Consider the following 12,854-nt stretch of genomic DNA (forward strand, 5'->3'; position numbering starts at 1 on the left):
CCCCGGGGGGCCCACCCAGAGACCTGCCCCCCAGATCCACCTCTCCTCAGGGGGCCCACCCAAAGACCTGCCCCCCAGATCCACCTCTCCCATCACAGGGTGTGTCTATACTCACTGCAGCTGGGACTGAGTGTCCCACCCTGGGTAGACAGACACACACTAGCTCTGTTCCAGCTACAGTGCTATAAATAGCATTGTGGCTGCTGCAGCACAGGCGGGGGCACGGAGTCCAGGCCTGCCCGACCCCCTGGCTCCGCGACAGGGTGGGCAGCCTGGGCCATGCTCATGCCGCAACATGCACACGGCTCCACTCAAGTGCGTTAGCCGAAGCAGAGCTAGTGCGTCTGCCTACCGAGGCTGGGATGCTCACTCCAGCGGCTGTGGAGACATCCCCTCAGAGACCTCCCCAGGTCCCCTTTCCCCTGGGGGGGGCCATGCAGAGACTGACCCCACTTCTCCTAGGAGTGCAAGGCCCCCTTCCCCCCCACCCGAACCCTTCCCCCTCCCTCACCTCCTCTCTCCTTGTCCTTCTTCTTCGACTTCTTCTTGCTGCTCAGCGAGCCGCTCGTCTCCTTCAGCTTCCCCACGAAGAGCTCGATGTCACTCAGCACGTGGTTCAGGATTTCCTGCTGACACAAGCAGCCGGGATGTATCTGAGGCAGGGTGGGGCCCTAGGCCAGCCTCTATCTCTGGGGAGAACGCCCAGGCCTAGCCACTGCAGCCAGAGCACAGAGCAAGGTCTGCCCATGGGGAACCTAATGCTGTATATTGGCTGGAAAAGTCCTGCATTGGGACCGGACCGGCAGGCGTCAGAAGGTGGTGGAGCTCCTGCCCTGCCGCAAACCCAGATCTCCCCAGCTCCTCCTTTGGCTGTATCCCCCCTTCCACTCGCCGGCCGGCCCACAGTTCCTTCTGGGCAGGGCTGGGACACAACTTGTCCCCTAAGCCAGCTGGCAGAGTGCAGAGGCTAAAAATCCACCCAGCTACCCCCTGGCTGCTACTTCCCCTCCCTCTTCTGCCAGCTGCTCTCCAGGCCTTTCTCCTCGGGCCTGGCAGGGCACTTGGCGAGTGCCTTCCCACGTGGGTCCCAGCCCGACACTGCAGCCCCCAGGAGGGTCAGAAGCGTGTCAGTACCAAACAAGCTCTGTCCTACTGCAAGTTTGCCTGATGATGCACCAGGGGCCAAGCCTATCCTTGGGGCAGGCTCCACCGGGCGATGACGGGGGCTGCAGCAGTCTCAGGAAAAGCTGGTATCAGGGAAGCAGCTGGAGCAGTCCTGGAGCACTTACAGTGTCTTTGTCGAAGTCCTGCGTCGCCTGCAAGCTGGGATCCGTCCACTTGTCTCTCGGCTTTGGGGGCCGCAGCTGGTCAGGCGCTGCAATAGCCAGGAGGCTGGGGTCAGTCACAGCAGGCAGGGGTTTGTGGTGGGGTTTCCATTCCACGCTCCCGTCCGCCAGGGCTCAGACTTACAGCTCCCGCCCCCCACTGCCCTCTGCACCCTCCCACAGCACCTCCCCGCGCTCTGCAGACATCAGTGAACGCGGCCCGGCTAAGGGGAGCCAGTATCATGAGCCCCATGGTACAGAGAGTCAGTGGCAGAGCTGGGAAGGGAATCCATGAGTCCTGAGTCCAAACCTGTACCTCCCTGGCCTGCCTCTCCTCTGCGCCAACCCCCCTCCACTCACCACCCCCTCCCTGCCATACCAGAGCCTGTTTACCATAATCCATGGAGACTGGGGGATTCCGGGGCACCTGGTCTTGGCTTTGCCATGCTCGTGGTGCGGGGGGAATAAAGGGGTCTGGCTCTGGCGGTCCAGCCCACCTATCCTGGCTGGTACGTGGGGGGTTGCTGTGGAAGGACCCTCGGCTGTGCTGGGACAGCATGGTCTCCAAACTGCTCCTGAGAAAGGGAACAAGGAGGGCATCTTCTAGTAATGCAGCAGTAAGTGCTGTCCCTGCAGAGGGGCTGGGAGGGGAGGCTTCTTCCGCCACAGAGAAGGGGCTGCATTGCGCCCCCTGGGGACACTGGAGGAGAAATGCCTGGTGACCCCTAGGAAGCGGGGTGGAGGAAACACATCCCATCCACGAGGGCTCTGTGTGACTCAATCCTAGGAGCACCCCAACTCTATGGAAGGACTGAGGGCACCTGTCTAGAGCTGGGGTGTGGGCTTGGGGACCTCAGAAGGTGGGGAATTTTCTTTGTACCTTTATGCGGGGGTTCCTTACTGGAAATCCAGGGTGTGTGGAGGGGGATGGGGGCTCCTGGGAATCCAGGGTTGGGGGCTGTGTCAGACCTGGAAGTGCCCCAGCTGGAGACAGTGGTTGGGGGGTTGCACCTACGTTACCCTGCTGGAGACAGGCTCTCTGCACCCCATTACCTGAGCACGTCCTGACTCTCCCGTTCCCCTTTCCACTCCTTGACGGCCTTCTCCAGGTTGGCTTTCATCAGCTCTGCCTGATGGGAAGGGAAGAGGAACACAGCAGGACCATGAGTTCCCCTCCACAGCCCTGCAGTCGAGAGCAGCGGTCCCTATGCTGCCAATAGCGGGGGTAGACCCCAGAACATCCAGCTCTGAAAGCAACTGCTACTGGAGCTATAGGAGACTCTCCCTAGCAGTGTGGGGACAATGACACACAATCATGATTCCATCCAGTACAGGGCTGCGGTGACACATACACCCCATGCTAATAAGTCTCCCATTCCCGTGCTCCACAGAGGGGGCCAAGCCGCTACCTGAAGCCGTCCTTAGACCTGCTGCCGCCCACCGAGGCGGTACTGTGTAGCCAGGCCCGTGCTGCTCACCCCCAGCTGCTCGCACTGGAAGAGGAGGATGCTGCTCCCGTGCTGGCTCTGCTCCCTCACGGTGACGGCCAGGAGGGAATTGTAGACACAGCGGTTGAGGACGGCAGCGCACTCCTGGACTCTCTCCAGGGGGTAGCTCTCCAGCTCCTCCTGCAGTGGGGGGGGGGGGAGAAGAGCGGGGGGGACGGGGCAGATCAGCGGGACAGTGGGTGTCTCTGCTGTGCTGGAGATCCAAGCTCCTCTTCCATGGACATGGGGTGTGTGGGGAATCCTATGGGCCGGAGGCAGCATTTCCTGCCAGCCCTATGGCAGGGGATGAGGGTAAGCCCCCCGATTTGCTCTCCCCCAGGACCCCAAAGAGAGTGCATGCTGGGCGGGAGGGGCTGGGCCCTGCTGGGAGGAGGCTAAGATGGGCTGGGAGACCCCCATGCACCTTGGTCTCGATGTCGCTCAACAGCAGCTCATGGCCCCTCACTTGCAGGATCATGTCCTGTCCCCAGACCCGTCCCTGCGCATCCATCATCTTCAGCCGTGCCACACAGTCGTCCACGCCACGGATGTCCTTGGAGTCCACGTGGACAGTGAGCAGGTGCTGGGGACACAAAGCACAGTGTCCAGGCCCTCCCCAGCGTCCCCCACCCCAGCCCCTGACAGCAGGAGAGGGGACGCGTGGGGCACCACGCAACCTGGGACGGGGCCCCGCGTGACATGGCTGAGCAAGGTGGCGGTGGGTGGTACTGGCCAGTGCAGAGCACAAGGCGGGGACGTCTCGTCTGCAATCAGTGGGGAACCCAGCCAGGGTGAAAGCCCAGAGGAAGCAGTGTGCACCAGCATCGCCCATCCTGGCGCACCGGAGCATGCTGGGAAGGCCCCTCCCCACTGGGGTGAGATGACAGCGTGGGGGCAGCTGGTCGTGCTCTGATGAGTGGGTGTGCACAGGGCATTTTCTCCAGGGAGGGAAAACAGGCCACTTGGGCTTCTCCTACCTCCACGCGGTGCTGGAAGTCTCTTTGCTGCTTCAGCGTGGAGAGGGTGTAATCTTTGCGCTGGCCTGCAGGCGGAGAAGGGCAAGAGGAATGAAAGGGAGAGGCAGAAATCTGGGCAGAAGAAGGGGCTGGCTAACGGGAGCAGTGGTGCAAGTAGAAATCATTTCTTGCCAGTGCTGCACTCATGGGAGGGACACAAGGGAGGGCACGTGACCTCCCCATATGACTCCACCCCACCCCCAACCCGGGGCCCCCACACTCTCCCCGGCCCCTCTGACGCCCCCCCTTACCTGTCTAAAATTTTACAACAAAATGATGCTTTGGGCCCCTGGTGCCACCTGTTCTTCCAGGTGTCATTGAGGATCCAGCAGCACCCCACATTGAAAACTTCTTAAATGAAAGAAGGATAGGAAGGACAATCACCCCACTTTCCCTTAACACACTATCAGTGTCTTCCTTATGTCCAAACTAAGCTTCTGCCAGCTTGGCTTTATCTAAGGGTATGTTCACTACCAACGTTAAAGCGCTGCTGCGGCAGCGCTTTAACGTGGCTGTGTAGTCGTGGCATAGCACTGGGAGAGAGCTCTCCCAACGCTGTAAAAAACCCACCCCCACGAGGGGAGTAGCTCCCAGCGCTGTCTACACTGGCATGTTACAACGCTGAAACTTGCAGCACTTTGGGGGGGAGCGGTTCACACCCCGAGCGAGAACATTTCAGTGCTGTAAAGTGGCAGTGTAGACAAGGCCTAAGTATTGCTCCCCGCCTGGCACCAGGAAAGCAAAGATGCTGCACCATTTGGGTTTGATGGGAAAGAGGCACAGACCTGTGTGTGCCATGTGCATCTTGATAGAACTCCAGCCCACCTTGTTTTATTATTTTCCTCAGCATGACATACAGGAGGGGGAATCAAAATCAGCCTGGCAGAACATGCATGAGAACTGTCTCTGGGCAGATAAGCAATTGATCAAAATCACATTCTCTGATCTCTTGGGGCCAAATCCTATTCCCATTGAAATCAAAAGAAGTTTTGCTATTGAGTTCAATGGGAACAGGCTTTGACATCTGGAGAGGAAAGAACAAAACCACTCAAGCAATGGCTATGTTGCTTATACCATAGGTATCAAAGGCTGCTGACTCATGTGAGAAAGGCAGCAGATATCTGATCTTTGTCCATTACAAGGGAGAAATCAGCAATCAATGAGGTTAGAACAGTCTTTGGACCATAACCAACGCATAAGTCCATCTGCAAAGGATCAAGGAAATATGAAGGCTCCAGACTACCTTAAAGTCCTCAGTCCCTTGGTTAGAATGCTCCCATCAGTATATGTTCATAGTCCAGAGGCTGGAGCAGGAATCAAAAACATGTCTAAACACCTTCTGTTCCCCCCATCCCTGCCCTCTTGAGGACTCCTGACCAACTTAACAGCACAATACATATGCTAACAAACTTAAACAAAGCCTTTGTTTATGTTTGTTAGCACATGTATTGTGCTGTTAAACCCATATAACGAATGAATGAATGCCCTCCCTAGCAGCGTTCTGCTCCTTTAAGGAGCAGAGTGCAGCTCCACCCCTACTCCAGAGGGGCGGGGCCAGCCTCCCCAAGTCTTTCCGGTGCCCCGTACCCACTAAAAATCTCTTGCCGGTACTGCGTACTGGAGCGTACCACCCTACTTGCACTCCTGGGCGGCAGGTGCGGAGACATGAGGGAGGGGAAGGGGAGGGGTAGGCTGAAGGGAGGGGGACGCTGGTCTTACGGTAAATGGCTTTGCTGCTGGGCCTGGACGTGCTGTTGGCTCTGATGAAGTCTGGGCTGCCATTGCTGAACTCACTGCAGAGAGGACAGACATACAGACACCTGGTGCATAAGATCCCAAGGACCCTCCTCCCTCCCCGCGAGCTTGGGCCCTTGCTCCCCAGTGCAGGGACCTGCTGGCACATGCCAGGTTGTGCAGCAGAGCCGGGCGAGTAGGGTTTGATGACAGTTGGCCTTTGCCTGTCCCCCACCGGCCCGTGAGGAATCTCAGAGGGTGCCTCCCCACCCAGATGGGGAGATGCAGAGAGAGCAGTGCCTGGGCCCTGCTTGGAAGATGCCCCCTGTCCCTCAGGTTGGCTGCTCTGCCCAAGAGCCCTGGGGATGGTCAGAGAAGCAGCTGTCAGATGGAGCATTGATTGTACTGTGTGCCTGTGGGGTGGGGGAGCAGGGTAGGGGGCACCCCCAGAGCCCTAAGAGAGATGGGCACTCACTTGTACTGAGACTCGGTCCCGTAGCCAAAGTGCTCCATCATGGTCGGCCCAGAGAGCAGGCCCTGCAAAATAGAAACTTCAGAGCCCACACCCAGAGGATGGGATCAGCTGCAGGACAGCAGGGTAGAGGGAGCTGAAAGGATGCAGGGCCACAGTAGTAGGAGAAACATATGTCCCATTTTCGCCAGGACAGTCCCTTTTTTAAGTCCTGTCCCAGCCGTCCTGACTTTTCTGGCAAGAGTGGGCATTTGTCCAGATTGCTCTTGCAAAGCTGATCAGCTGGCAAGAGCAAATGGGCCAAATGCCCACTCTTGTCAAAAGAGAGTGGGGTGCGGAGGAACGTGCATGGCGGTGATGCCAGCCCTGCGCAGGGGGAGAGGCAGGGCTCGGGCAGGGGCAGGCAGGGCTCCCATCCCCCACCTCTGCCCCCTCGGCTCCAATGCACACCAGTCACTGACGCTGCCCTGCCCTCCCTCAGTATAGGGGCACACCCTGATCCTGCCCAGCCATGCAGCCCTCTGCAGGGAACAAGGGGCTTCCAAAGAGTAGGGTTTGGAGACTCCGGGAGGGTTGGAGGCTGGAGCCATCATTATCCAGTGGGGGAGCCCAGGGAGGAGAGCTAATGATTTAGCCTTCGCTAAAGGGCTTCAGCTAAACTCAGTCCCTGTCTTCTTCTCCAGCCTCTGCTCCTCGAACTCTTACCTGCTCCACAATGGGCTGGATCTGCCCAGAAGGGGAGGGGACAATGTTAGGCCAGCTCCCCGAATTACCCCAAATGCCTCCCCTCCTGAAAATAGATCCCCAGGATGTTTGGAAGGACTATAACCTCTCCTGCTTCAGGGCGCGAGCTACCTTTTAACTAACGGGGTCAGGTTATTTCACAACTGTCCACTGGGGAAGGGGGTTTCTTGCACCTTCTTCTGAAGTAGCTGGCGCTGGGCAGTGCCAGAGCCAGGACACTAGGCTAGATAGGCCTCTGCTCTGATCCCATGTGGCAATCCCTGTGCTCCTTTTGTCACAAAAACTTGGTCTCTACTGAGCCCCGTGGCTAATCAGGCCTCCATTCTCGCCCGTTCAGTCTCCTCACAGCCACCGATGCCACTTATCAGACAAGCGCTGCGATCAATCCAAACCCTTCCTGGCCAGCTGCCTCCCCACAGCCCTGGTTCTAGCAAGGAGCACCAGGAAGTTGGCGGCGTCACGGCCCTGCCAGCCATCTTGCTGTTAAGAAGCCCCAGATCAGGCATTTTCCCTGCAGGGCTTGAAATGCTGGAGGGAGGGCAACTTGCCTGGTTTGAGAGGGAGATTCCCCTTAGTAACCATGTGTCTGAGTTGCTACTGGTTAACCCCAGCTCATATCTATCCCCTTCCAGAGCCACACGTCACAGCACACCACGGCCTGTCAGCCGGACCCAGAGAGCAGGGGCCTTTCTCCAAACAATTAGCTGCTCCTCACAAAGTCTTCTCCCTGGGGAGGCATCATCAACCTGGACCTGCCTGCTGCTTACTCCTCCCTCGCTAAGGGCTTGGAGCAGCACCTGGTGCCGGAAGCTGGCGTCTAGGGGATACTGCAAGTCGGTTACCTGGCAGGTTGTCGGGGCGATGGCTCCTACCCGTTCTCCAGTGGGCGATCACAGGGGCATTCTCTCCTGGAGAAAGTCAGGGGAAGAGAAAGGGGCCAAGAGCTGCAGCTTGGACAATCTACAGCTTCGACTGAAGACTTTGATCTCCCCAGCTCTGGACTCGCTCTCTTGGTAACTGGACCCAGAGGGAGTGAATCATAATAATCTCGTCTGACGTGTGACACAGGGACCACGCCTGCTGCTCTTTGGTCTCTTGCATAGGGAAATCATCAACCCTGCAGGTTCCTGCCGATGCACAGCAATCCTAGGCTACAACAGCTTCAGAGCAGACCCTCTCCCAGCTCTCTCCAGGCACCTCCACCCTCATTGTCAGCACCCTGACTAACCCAGCTCTGGAAATCCCTGCCCAGCTCTGCACGGCAGACACCTCCCCCCCCCCTCCCCCGTATCCCTCCCCTCCCACAATGCCATGACCCTCACACACAGCTCTACTGGCTCCCCTCCTGTGAGCATCCTGCCCTCCAGCACTTCCTCCTCGTGCAGAGCTGAGCTCCCGGCATTGCTCTGCCAATGCCGCTGAATCCTGACCCACTTTGCCACTCCAGCACTGGCTGTTTCCGGATCACATGTTGGTTTCGTGACGTCGCTGGGGATTCATTCACTAGACCCATTTCATGTGTGGTTTATTCTGAATTCGGGCTCACGGCCCTCTCCCTGGCAAGCTATTAACCCATTCCGGAGGGGGCTTCTCCATGCTGGATGGGGCTTCTCCAAACCAAACCTAGCCCCACCGCCTGCTGGTTCTTCAGCACAGCTCCCCCCTCACTCTGTCTTTCCCAGTCACCTCCCAGCAAGCCGGTGTCTCCAGCACTGTCCTCTCCAGTCCTGGTTAGGACCCCTCCTCTCCATTTACCCTCGGGCTCCTGGTCTCCACCCCTCAAGACCCGTCCAGGGCTCTTCCCTGGCCTTCGCTTCTCCACAGAGATGCTTTGTTGATAGAGTGGACCTTGAACAGACCTCCTGGGTTTAGTCGTGAGGACGGCACCTCCCTTGTTTTCCTGACAACCAGCAAATACAAACCCCAGCAACTCATCCCCCCGCCCCAGCACAGGCAGGGGCAAAGCACCACAGGGCGCCTGGAGATTGCACAGAAGCCTTGGCATCTCCATCAGGGGCTTAGCAGCACCGCAGAGTGAGGGGAGGGCTGGCCTCAGACTGCAGACCCACACCTCTCTCCTTCTCCTCCCGCTGCCCCTCCCCAGAACACTCGCCCCCACCTCCCCCATCCCGGCCCCTTCCCATTCTTATTTGCCCTTCTATTCTTTCCCCCTCACCCTCCTGTGGCTAGAATAGTCAGGACGGGGTTAAATTAATAGCAAAAGGGGAGGGTAAAAAGAGTGAAGATATGAGCACTCAGCACAAAAATCAAGATGTTGAGAACAAAATGAATAAAGGCACCAAAGGGCAAAAGAGAATAAATTCTTGAATTGCCGATACCCAGGCTTCTAGCAGCAGTGTAACACACAAGAGGAATTGGACTTGCTCATTTATGAGCATAAATTCCATCTAGTTAGTATTACTGAAACCTGGTGGGATGATTCACACGACTAATGTTAAAACCAATTGTTATAACCTCTTTAGGAAGGATCGAGTGGGCAAAAGCGGTGGGGGGTGGTGGCATTCTATGTCAAAAATGGCATTATCTGTTTCCAAGTCACTGATCACTGGGAAGAAAATGATCTTGAATGCTTATGGGTCAATGTTCTAACAGAGAAAGCCCAAGATGGGGTACTAGTTGGTGTCTGCTACAGATCATCAGATCACACCAGGGAACAGGATGACCACCTCTTTCCACACCTATCTATAATGTGTAGGGAAAAAAACCTGAGAGACCATGGGGACTTCAATTTGAGTGACATCTGCTGGAGGTCTCATGCTGTCAGTACTAAAACATTCTTGGAATTTCTAAACATTATAGAGGACAATTTCCTAACTCAAAAAGTGTTGCAGCCAACACTGGGAACTCTATATTAGACCTTGTCCTAACAGATAAAGAGGAACTGATCACAGAACTAAAAGTTAATGGTAGCTTAGGTACAAGTGATCAAGACTTGTTCACATTTATAATGTACAAGCAGAATAAAATCCAGACCAGTGATATATATACTTGGTGCTTTAATAGGGTCAGTTTCACAAAACTGAAAACAATTATGAGCTAAATCAGCTGGGAGGAAGGATTTAATCAGAAAAATGTGAATGATAATTGGGAATCATTTAAGGACACTTTACTAGATGCCCCAAAAACCACAATCCCACAACTAAGAAAGAAGGCTGTGCTGTTTAAAAAAAACAACCTGGTATAGAGGGTAAGTGAAGGCAGCTGTAAAAAAGAAACAACAAATGGAAGAAAGGGGAAGTTGATAGTAAGAAATCACAGAATCATACAACTGGAAGGGACCTCAAGAGGTCGTATAGTCCAGTCCCCTGATGGCAGGACTAAGTATTATCAGACCATCCCTGACAGGTATTTGTCTAACTTGTTCTTAAAAATCTCCAAGATGGAGATTCCCCTACCTCCCTAGGCAATTTATTCCAGTGCTTAACCACTCTGACAGGAACCTAAACCTCCCTTGCTGCAATTTAAGCCTGTTGCTTCTTGTCCTATCCTCAGCGGTTAAGAATAATTTTTCTCCCTCCTCCTTGTAACAACCGTTTATGTACTTGAAAAGTGTTATCATGTCCCCTCTCAGTCTTCTCTTCTCCAGACTAAACAAACCCAATTTTTTCAATCTTCCCTTATAGGTCATGTTTTCTAGACCTTTTATCATTTTGGTTGCTTTTCTCTGGACTTTCTCCAATTTGTCCACATCTTTCCTGAAATGTAGCGCCCAGAACTGGACACAATACTCCAGTTGAGGCCTAATCAGCGCGGAGTAGAGCGGAAGAATTACTTTTTGTGTCTTGCTTACAAACACTCCTACTAATACATCCCAGAATGATGTTTGCTTTTTTTTGCAAGTGTCACACTGTTGACTAGCGTGACCAGACGTCCCGATAACATTTATAAGTGTTCTCTCTGTGCCATTATCTAAATCATTGACTAAGATATTGAACAGAACCAGACCCGGAACTGATGCCTGCAGGATCCCACTCGTTATGCCCTTCCAGCATGACTGTGACCCACTGATAACTACTTTCTGGAAACGGTTTTCCAAATATAAATCAGAAACTAGGAATTGTAGAAAATTGATAAGGGAAGCCAAGGGACACAAGAAGAACTCTATGGCCAGCAGAGTTAAGGACAATAAGGAGTTTTTAAAATATATTAGAAAGAAACAAAATGCGGACAATGGTATTGGTCCATTACTAGATGGAAATGGAAGAATTATCAATAATGCAGAAAAGGCAGAAGTGTTCAATGAATATTATTGATGATGTAGCAATTGTCTATGGAAAAAATCCCCTGCTTTGCCCCCCCCCCCCAACATCAAACACTGGATTACAGGTTTATTTGTCAGAAATTAATTTTTGATTTAAAAATGCCAATACATTTTTCATTATTGGTTGTGGGGCGGGGCACTTTTCAACCTACCTTGGAAATCATTCTAGAAACTCTGTTTGCCTTCTCTGAACAGCCCAGTGCCGTGCTGCCCCCAGACCAGCCTGTGGGCAGGGACCAGAGTGATCCAGCCCTGGCCAGAACCCAGACCGCTCTTGGCTTCATCATAGCATATCAAGGAGCAAGAACCAGTTGCCCTTAAGCAGCTGCCTGTTATCCAGACCTCTGTGAGGCATCCATAGCCACGTGGGAAGTGGATGCATTGTACATGGGTGGCCAGCGTGCAGATCTTCCCCAAGGGGCATTGGAAGTTCAATGTGCCATAAGTTCACTCCCAGCCCTCCCCTGCATAGACATGCTCAGATCTGGCACCAGATCTCCTGCTGTGAACCTCATGAGCCAAGATGAGAGAGGGTTGTCATGGTGTTGGATAGATGCTGGCAGCAGAACCTTGGATCCTTTTCTATTAGCTGCCTTTTCCTCCAACACAGGTTCTCTTTCCTCCATCAACACTAAGGCTGCCAGGTTACTTGGCCACTGTGATTCATTGCTCAATGTTACAGGAGCCGGCTTAGTTTTCAACCTACTCTATGATGCAAACAGTGTGTGTGGGAGAGGTTTTATTATAACAGCCTCAGAGATGCTGCTGAAGGGGATCAGCATAGGAAGGACTTTGGGAGTGGGGGCTACTTTTGGTGGATTCAGGCGCATTCAGTTCCCCTACATCTCGGGCAACATCATGATTCTTGCTGCCAGGGAGAATCGAGTTGGATTCAATTCCACTTAGTGCGTTGGCAGAGTTACCAGCTAAGGGCCAATTCCAGTGTCTTCACTGCAGTGGCTGCTTGAAGCATCGGAGACAGCTCAGCTTGGCGATACCAGACAGAAGCTAGAAACTGAGCTGGGGATGAGCTGAGGCAGGGGAATAAAACCAGTTCAGGAAACTCATCTTTACAGTCAGTGGTCTAAGCACTAACACACTAACAGGCAGCCACCACCTGAGTGCCCCCTCAAGGCCAGGGCAGCTCGCCAGCATCCTGCCTCGGTTTCCCTTCTTTAGAGCTCCACCTATCCAGAGTCCTTAGAACATTTAACTTCAGGGTCTAGTTTAGTTACATACAATTCAAAACACTCCGTGCCTGTGCTCCTCCCAGGACAGGATCCTCCCATGCCCCTGGGCCACTCCCAGCCCTACCTGGCTGGAGTCTTTTGGTCCCTGCGGTCTCAAACTCACCTGCAGCCTCCAGCTCTGTACAGAGCCTTCTTCCCCTCTGCAGCTTCACTATAGCACAGCTTCCTCTCAGCCATGCTGGCTCTTCAAACAGCACAGCTGCCCTCTCTCAGGCCTATTGAGAGGCTGTTCATGAGGCACAGATGAGCTGGACCAGTTTCCCATTAAAGGGCCCAATCCATTCTGTGACACCCTTTGATAGAAGCAGGGCCGGCTCCAGGCACCAAGCACCCAAGCTGGTGCTTGGGGCGGCACCTGGAGGGGGGCGGCGGCGCGGCGCTCTGGCCACCGGGGGGGGGAGAGCCAAGCCCCAGCCGGGGCTCGCCGCCCTCCCCCCAGGGCTCCGGCCGCCCTGCCCCCGGCGCTCTGGCCGCCGCGGGGGAGAGCCGAGTCCCCCCTGGCGCTCTGGCCGCCCTCCCCCCGGCCGCCGGGGGGAGAGCGGCG

At 54.9% G+C, this 12,854-nt stretch overlaps 1 protein-coding gene and 1 long non-coding RNA gene across 2 annotated transcripts in view; both read right to left on the reverse strand.

Annotated features, from left to right (window-relative positions):
- The window catches only part of EPS8L3 (EPS8 like 3), a 16,218-nt gene extending 12,370 nt beyond the window's left edge, over positions 1-3,848 (reverse strand). Inside the window, exons 1-6 of the mRNA XM_029912131.1 lie at positions 3,237-3,848; positions 2,804-2,953; positions 2,379-2,455; positions 1,719-1,900; positions 1,290-1,375; positions 512-626 (exon numbers count right to left, since the gene is read on the reverse strand). Of these exons, the coding sequence (XP_029767991.1) occupies positions 512-626; positions 1,290-1,375; positions 1,719-1,900; positions 2,379-2,455; positions 2,804-2,953; positions 3,237-3,662 (1,036 nt within the window). The 5' untranslated portion in view covers positions 3,663-3,848. The remainder of the gene's footprint in view (positions 1-511; positions 627-1,289; positions 1,376-1,718; positions 1,901-2,378; positions 2,456-2,803; positions 2,954-3,236) is intronic.
- A 1,684-nt stretch (positions 3,849-5,532) lies between these two features.
- On the reverse strand, positions 5,533-7,881 carry LOC115271243. The gene is made up of 3 exons (XR_003899851.1): positions 7,621-7,881; positions 6,038-6,099; positions 5,533-5,621 (listed from the first exon to the last, which is right to left on the reverse strand). It is a non-coding gene; the product is annotated as an uncharacterized LOC115271243 (long non-coding RNA).
- Positions 7,882-12,854: the final 4,973 nt, after the last annotated feature.

Source organism: Terrapene carolina, unplaced genomic scaffold, assembly GCF_002925995.2.
Source record: "Terrapene carolina triunguis isolate 2854851 unplaced genomic scaffold, T_m_triunguis-2.0 Scaffold191, whole genome shotgun sequence".
NCBI classification, from domain to species: Eukaryota; Metazoa; Chordata; order Testudines; family Emydidae; genus Terrapene; species Terrapene triunguis.